The 8,242-nt window shown below is 53.8% G+C and overlaps 1 protein-coding gene across 1 annotated transcript in view; it reads right to left on the bottom strand.

Annotated features, from left to right (window-relative positions):
- Positions 1–265: 265 nt before the first annotated feature.
- The window catches only part of LOC145361339 (docking protein 2-like), a 77,118-nt gene continuing 69,141 nt past the window's right edge, over positions 266–8,242 (bottom strand). Inside the window, exons 4-5 of the mRNA XM_080217007.1 lie at positions 7,344–7,516; positions 266–1,288 (exon numbers count right to left, since the gene is read on the bottom strand). Coding sequence (XP_080073133.1) covers positions 266–1,288; positions 7,344–7,516 — 1,196 coding nt within the window. The remainder of the gene's footprint in view (positions 1,289–7,343; positions 7,517–8,242) is intronic.

Genomic DNA, 8,242 nt, shown 5'->3' with positions numbered 1-8,242 from the left:
TGAAGCATTCGAGGCAGTTAGCGAGCTGGCAAGGGAGGTCACGTCAGTCTGTGGGAGGTAAGAGACTTCCCTGACCCCTAGCCCTCCCCTAGCTGGTGCTAGTCCCTGACGGAAAGATTCACCTGCAGAGGGTTCCTCCCCGCTTTCACTCACCCCTCTCCCTCCAACCTCCCCCTGAAGTTTCAGGCTGGAGTTCAAATCTCCAAACACCTCCTCCTGTTCCAAGCCCCCTCACTCGCCCCCAGCCCCTGACCCCACCCGTGGATCATTTAGCTCCCTTCTTGTCTGAAGTTTTTATCAGTATGTTATCATATTCGCTCTCAGCATCAACTTTGATCTTTGGGTGCATCCTCTCCTTGGTCTTCTTGGCTGCCTTTGGCACTGCGTAGTCATCCGTGTTTGGATTGTAGGGGTACTCGTGACCTCGCGTGTCACAGTCCAAGGCCTGAAGCTTCCACGCATGGCCTTTGACCTCTTCCGGGTTGTCGTAGACTGAAGGAGCAGCCATTCCTTCTGGCTCATCGTAGATGTGGTCCTTGGGCAGGGATTGGGATGAAGACGCACCTGCACTTCTTTGGAAGTTGCACTCATCGATGGTGTCGTAGAGAGGGTCTGCAAGTTCCACAGCTCCGTGAGGTAAAAACGTAGAAAAAGTCAATTTTGGAATGTCCTTTTGGGTGGCAGATGGTCCACCTAAAGGTGGCAGGCACAAAGCCTTTGCTACAGCGTCGAAAGGGATGGCGTAATCAGATTCCGGCGCACATGGGTTGTCTGGTAATTTCTTCCCAGTTTGGGTTTTGGTCGCCCGCTTGGCATTTCCACAGGAGTTGGTCTTGCCAACGACATCCCTTACCTCCGAGTAGGTGGACTCGACGTCCAGGAGCTGATTTTCCTGGGAACCAGCCACCGGGTAGCTGTGGTGACTCTTTGCCTGCCTCCGGGGCATTGTGGATGACGGTTTGGTGTCACAGACTGACTCCAGTGACAGAGACCTCAGGGAGGGGAGGGTGGCATTCGATGCTTCAACTTTGCCCTTGGTCAGCTGTTGTCCTTGCCCTTCTTCAAAGTTGTATTCGTCCACTTTGGCTTCCATCCCCTGAACAGAGGGAGGCCTGGTGCTCAGAGTTTCGCCGTCCAGACTCCCATGCAGCTGAAGATCACTCTTCTGTTTCTCGACCTGGATGGCAGACTCAATGAGGAGAAAAATCTCATTCCCCTGTCTGGTGTCAAACTCAAAATTGCCTTCTCCGGAATCACACCTCCTCCCAGCCTCAAAGGAAAATGTCACCTGCAAACACAGAAAGCAGACAGGATACTGAATAGAGTTGAGCAACATTGTGGTTAGACATAGTCTTGCAGAATGATCGAGAGAAACGAGTTCAAATCCTGCTGAGGCAGCTCGGGGTTCAAACCCAGCTCAGTCAATACATTTGCAATTCAAGGGCCAATTTCAGTCTTGAAACAAACCCATTTGGTTCACAAGTGCTCAAAACAGAAGAAGTTGCCCATCCATCCCTGGTCTTTAATGGAGTCACCAAGGTTTACAGCATGGAAACAGGCCCTTCGGCCCAACTTGTCCATACCATCCTTTTTTTTAAATCCTGAAGCTTGTCTCAATTGCCCACATTTGGCCCATATCCCTCTATACCCATGTAACTGTCTAAATGTTTTTTTAAAGACCAAATTGTACCCACCTCTACTACTACCTCTGGCAGCTCGTTCCAGACACTCACCACCCTCTGTGTGAAAAAATTGACCCTTTTGTATCTCTCCCCTCTCACCTTAAACCTATGCCCTCTTGTTTTGGACTCCCCTACGTTTGGTAGAGGAATCTAAAACGAGTGGGCATGTCCTCCATGTGACTCCAGTCTGACCACCCTCGCTACCACCACTACCCCAACACAGCTTCCTCCTGTGGCTTAGTGGTCTTGGTCACTGAACTGGTAGTGAGTCTGGGTCACTGGAGTCAGGCTCTGAGTCCCTGGCACAAACCCCATCAGAGTTGATGGTAAAGTTGTCCCATGGCATGAGTGGGTGAACTACATAGAAACTGTCACAGTCCATGCTTCTATTCCTTCCAGGGATTGGAGGGTGTCACTGGCTGGGCCAGCACTTGTTGCCAATCCCGAATTGTCCTTGAACTGAGTGTCTCGCTGGGCCATCTCAGAGGGGCAGTTGAGAGTCAGCCACATTGGATCTGGAGTCACCCGTAGGCCAGACCGGGTGAGGACGGCCGATTCCCTTCCCTGCTCGTCAACAGTCTTTCCAACAATCGGCTCACAGTTGTCACGGTCACCATGACTAAACGGTGACACTGAGCTGAAGTTCAGGGAGGTGCCAAGGAAGCGGGCATCAGCTGATGCCAAGCTTGTGTTTTCAACACTTGTCCATTGCAAGGGACGGGTGGAAGACAAGCCGAGGTTAGTTAGTCCACAGGTGGGCGTTAATGGTGTAGATGTGAATCGTTTTGGACAGGTACACAGGCTCAGCGTGATGAGGGGGGGAGGGGGTCGATTGGCACCACCAACCAGCTCAGCCATGAGCTGGCTGAACGGTGGAGCAGACTCGGAAGGCCTCTCTCTGCTCCTGCGTTCCTGTTTCCCATGCCCTTGGATGAAGGGCGTTGTTTAATTAAATGCCGACAGCATTTCTAACGAGAGATTGCTGAGACAACAGGGATGGTCAGTAGGAAGCAGGCAACGTCATGCTGCAGTCTGTAAATAAGCAAAGAACAATATAATACAGGAACAGGCCCTCCAGGCCTGCACTGACCATGTGTCCGTAACTTGACCATCCGTTTGTATCCCTCTATTCCCAGTCTGTTCATGTGACTATCTAAATAAAGTCTTAAATGATCTGTGTCCGCCTCTACCACCTTGCTTGGTAGTGCATTCCAGGCCCCCACCACCCTCTGTGTAAAATACGTTCCCCACATATCTGAATTGAACCTTGCCCCCCCGCCTTTACCTTGAACTTCTGACCCCTTGTGTTTGTCATTTCTGACCTGGGAAAAAGCTTCCCACTGTTCACCCTATCTGTGCCCTTCATCATTTTATACACCTCTATTCGGTCGCCCCTCATCCTCCGTCTTTCCAGGAAAAACAGCCCCAGTTTACCCAATCTCTCCTCATAGCTAAGACCCTCCATACCAGGCAACATCCTGGTAAACCTTTTCTGTACTCTCTCCAAAGCCTCCATGTCCGTCTGGCCGTGTGGTGACCAGAACTGGACGCAGTATTCCAAATGTGGCCGAACCAACGTTCTGTACAGCTGCAACGTCATACGCCAACTTTTATACTTGTTCCCCACGTCCAATAAAGGCAAGCACCACCTTTTTCCACCAATCTGCCACCTTTAAGGATCTGTGGACTTGCACACCCAGATCCCTCTGTGTCTCTATACTCCTCATGGTTCTGCCATTTATTGGATCAATAAATTTATTGTATAAACCTGGGGTGAAGGAAAGTACTGGTGTCTCACTCCACAAACTGGGCTTGGGATTGAGCGGACCTGTAAAAGGAATTCAGATATTCAATGCCCACCTGACCAGATGATGAGGTAGAATTTCATAGAATCCCTCCAGTGCAGAAGGAGGCCATTCGGCCCATCAAGTCTGCATCAGCCACAATCCCACCCAGGCCCTATTCCAGTGACCCTACATATTTACCTTGCTATTCCTCAGATATTAGTGTCAATTTAGCATGGCCAATCCACCTAACCCGCACATCTTTGGAGTGTGGGAGTGAACTGAAGCACCCTGAGGAGACCCACGCAGACACGGGCAAGCTTCACACAGACAGTGACCCAAGCCGAGAATCGCTGGTGCTGTGAGGCAGTGGTGCTAACCATCGTGCCACCAAGGTGTGTGATGGGAGTTCGAAAAGAGCTCCGGAGAGGGTGGCACGGTGGTTAGCACTGCTGCTTTCCAGTGCCAGGGACCCGGGTTCGATTCCCGGCTTGGGTGATTGTCTATGTGGAGTTTGCACATTCTCCTCGTGTCTGCGTGGGTTTCCTCCGAGTGCTCCAGATTCCTCCCACAGTCTTTCAGACGTGCGGGTGAGGGTGCATTGACCATGCGAAATTCTCCCTCAGTGTACCCAAACAGAATGTGGCAACTCGGAGATTTTCACAGTGATTTCATTGCAGTGTTAATGTCAGTCTACTCATGACTCATAAATAAGTAATAAAAAGGTGTGACTGCAATCTTCATTTTCACCACGGGGGAGAGATATATCGATGATGGATCTGCTGGAGTCTGAGACCATAATGGCCCACTGGCAGAGCAGTCAAGTTATTGAAACCCCAGGGACAGAGGTTCAAGTCCCACGCGGGTAATTTAAATCCAGTGAGTGAAATAAATCTGGGTGCAGGAAGCAGGATGGGTAATGGGTGATGGTGAAACTCCTGGACACTCACTGACACGGAGGAAAAGAAGGAGCTCTGTCACACTGACCCGGTCTGGTCTACGTCAGATTTCATATCAACAGCAACGTGGCTGCGGGAAACTCTGAAATTGACTGGTGTCCTTGTGGACAGCTGTGTCCAGCTGTTCCAGGAACAATCCGACTGCAATCCGCCAGGAAGACAGCTCACCGCAAGCCTCCGAAGGGGAACTGGGCTTGGAGGAGTGAATGTTACTTTTGCTCGCAAGGCACGGAAGAATCTTTTAAACGCCCTGAAGCAACTCATTCAGCAACACTGCCAACGCTGACGGGGAGACACCCACCAGGGAGCAGTGACCGAACCATCTTTCACAAATGCTTGGATGTCTTGGAGTGATTACTTTGTTTGCATAATGGCAGCTGAGCTTTGAGGAGGGAGAAACCTGGAATTTAAACCTGATCTCACAAGGCGTTTATAAAACCCTCAATCTCCTAACACAGTTAAAACTCCTGGTAATCCAGCTGTCTTATCCTGAGGATCTGTTCTCCCTGCCTGTTCAGCTGGTTCCAATCTGGGACCGCGTGGCTGGTGCAGTGGGACGCTTCCTGACCCTGCCCCATCACTGCACCGAATAAAGATAAATGGGGGCGATTTTCCCACCTCGCGGTGCCAGGCACAGGTCGCGCTGATCCGGGAGAATAGCATACGGGTCGAAAAAGCTTGGTGCCCAACGCCAAACAGTTTGCAATCATCCCAGTCCCTTTCACCAGAATCGTGACTGGCTTCCACTCGCAGAGACGTGGCACCCTTTGGGGGGGGGGGGCGGGGGGTGGGTGTCGGAGGCCATTGCAGCACCACCACCACCCCCCCCCCCCACCCCGCTAGATACTCAGGGGTATGGCTGGGCAGTGCCAGTTGGGCCCCAACAGTGTACCAGTGGTTATAATGGGGGAGGCTATGATGGGGAGGGAGGGGAAGGGGTTGGGGGGGATATTCAAAGGAAATCACGCAGGGATGTGGTATAAGAACATAAGAACTCGGAGCAGGAGTTGGCCATCTGACCCCTCGAGCCTGCTCCGCCATTCAATAAGATCATGGCTGATCTTTTCATGGACTCAGCTCCACTGACCCACCCGCTCACCATAACCCTTAATTCCTTTATTGTTCAGAAATTTATCTATCCTTGCCTTAAAAACATTCAACGAGGGAGCCTCAACTGCTTCACTGGGCAGGGAATTCCACAGATTCACAACCCTTTGTGTGAAGCAGTTCCTCCTCAACTCAGTCGGAAAGTTGGGAGGGAGGTGAGGGGTCATGATGGAGGTGCAGTCCGTGGGTCAGGTAGGCGGAGCCATGGGCTGGGCCCCCCATGCCCTGATGGCGCTGGTCCGTGTGGGAAGGGAGATGGGAACATGCTGTTGAATGGGGGGAGGGAAGGGGAGTTGGTCCTGATGTCCGTGGGGGAGAGGCAGAGGAATGGGGGTGGGGATGGGGGGGAGTGGAGCGGGGGGGCGGTTGGTCCTGATATCCGTGGGGGAGAGGCAGCGGGATGGGAATGGGGGTGGTGGGGGTGGGGGTTGGTCCTGATATCCGTGGGGGAGAGGCAGCGGGATGGGAATGGGGGGGGGGGGGGTTGGTCCTGATATCCGTGGGGGAGAGGCAGCGGGATGGGAATGGGGGTGGGGGTGGTGGGGGTGGGGGTGGGGGTTGGTCCTGATATCCGTGGGGGAGAGGCAGCGGGATGGGGGTGGGGGGGGGGGGTGGGGGTTGGTCCTGATATCCGTTGGGGAGAGGCAGCGGGATGGGAATGGGGGGGGGGTGGTGGGAGGAGGTGGGGGGGGTTGGTCCTGATATCCGTGGGGGAGAGGCAGCGGGATGGGAATGGGGGGGGCGGTGGTGGGAGGTGGTGGGGGGGGTTGGTCCTGATGTCCGTGGAGGAGAGGCAGCGGGATGGGAATGGGGGGGGGGGTGGTGGGGGTGGGGGTTGGTCCTGATATCCGTGGGGGAGAGGCAGCGGGATGGGAATGGGGGTGGGGGTGGTGGGGGTGGGGGTTGGTCCTGATATCCGTGGGGGAGAGGCAGCGGGATGGGAATGGGGGTGGGGGTGGTGGGGGGGGGGTTGGTCCTGATATCCGTGGGGGAGAGGCAGCGGGATGGGAATGGGGGTGGGGGTGGTGGGGGGGGGGGGGTTGGTCCTGATATCCGTGGGGGAGAGGCAGTGGGATGGGAATGGGGGGGGGGTTGGTCCTGATATCCGTGGGGGAGAGGCAGCAGGATGGGGGTGGGGGTGGGGGTGGTGGTGGGGGGGGGTTGGTCCTGATATCCGTGGGGGAGAGGCAGCGGGATGGGAATGGGGGTGGGGGTGGTGGGGGGGGGGTTGGTCCTGATATCCGTGGGGGAGAGGCAGCGGGATGGGAATGGGGGTGGGGGTGGTGGTGGGGGGGGGTTGGTCCTGATATCGGTGGGGGTGGGGGGCAGTACATAGGACATAGAACATAACAGCGCAGAACAGGCCCTTCGGCCCACGATGTTGCGCCGACCAATTAAAAAGCAATGACCCACTAACCTAAACCAATCCCTTTCCATCCATAAACCTATCCACGGATCTCTTAAACACCCCCAAACTAGGCGCATTTACAACTGCAGCAGGCAGGGCATTCCAATCCCTCACCACCCTCTGGGTAAAGAACCTACCCCTGACATCCGTCCTGTAACTGACCACCCCTTAATTTACAGCTATGCCCCCTCGTAGGAGCGGAGGGGAGGGGTGTCCACCAGGGCACCGTCAGATGGCTTGGTGAAGCAGCACCCAGCTCTGAAGCCAGGCTCCACCCCCCTCACACAGTAACTCCCGACTCTCCAACGATGGTGACTGAGTGTGGGGACAACTGCAACGCTGACCACCCCCTTATTCTCGCCGTTATGACACGTTATTCCACCCAGCCGGCCCAGTTATTTACCTTGTCTCGTCCAAAGCGTCGGAGGAACCGGTACGGCCAGGTGAAGTGGACCTCTCCGCTCTTCAGATCTTTCAGCTCCAAGTGGTCAGTCTGGACCGCGAGGAGGAACGGCCCTCGCAGTCGACACCTTTCTGCTGCTTCCGTCTTCCTCACTGTGACCTTGAAGTCTGTAACTGCAACAGAACCAAGTTCAGAGAATGAAAGAAGGAGGTCTGAGCGGTGGGGGGAGGTGGGTTGGTGTTTAGTCCACACTGCAGTGCCCCAGGCTGAGAGGGGGCAAACTCAGAGCACTTTCTCTGATGGTTGTGATAGTAACACTGAGGGGAATGTGGTCACGACAGTCCCACTTGCTGAAGCCCTGATTCTCAGCTCTGGGAGAACTCCATTGCTGAATGGAGGTTTGAACCTGTGCCCCTGAGTCATTAATCCAGTGACAGAGTTGCCACTACAGGGCAATAAGCTTTGAATAAAATCAAACCCCTTGGCTTTATTTCAGAAAATGGCACTGGATGGACTGCAGAGGAGATTCACTTAGTTATTAGAGTCATAGAGGTTTACAGCATGGAAACAGGCCCTTCGGCCCAACTTGTTCATGCTGCCCTTTTCTTTAATACCCTAAACTAATCCCAATTGCCCACATTTGGCCCATATCCCTCTATACCCATTGTAGCCATGTAACTCTCCAAGTGCTTTTTAAAAGATAAAATTGTACCTCCCTCTACTCCTACCTCTGGCAGCTTGTTCCAGACACTCACCACCCTCTGTGTGAAACAATTTCCCCTCTGGACACTTCTGTATCTCTCCCCTCTCACCTTAAACCTATGCCCTCTAGTTTTAGACTTGGGAAAAGATACTATCTGCCTTGTCTATGCCCCTCATTACTTTACAGACCTCTATAA

The sequence above is a fragment of the Carcharhinus amblyrhynchos genome, chromosome 34, assembly GCF_965287045.1.
Source record: "Carcharhinus amblyrhynchos chromosome 34, sCarAmb.v2.hapA, whole genome shotgun sequence".
NCBI classification, from domain to species: domain Eukaryota; kingdom Metazoa; phylum Chordata; class Chondrichthyes; order Carcharhiniformes; family Carcharhinidae; genus Carcharhinus; species Carcharhinus amblyrhynchos.
The sequence above is the reverse complement of the archived record's forward strand: the minus strand, read 5'-3'. Positions and strand labels throughout refer to the sequence as shown.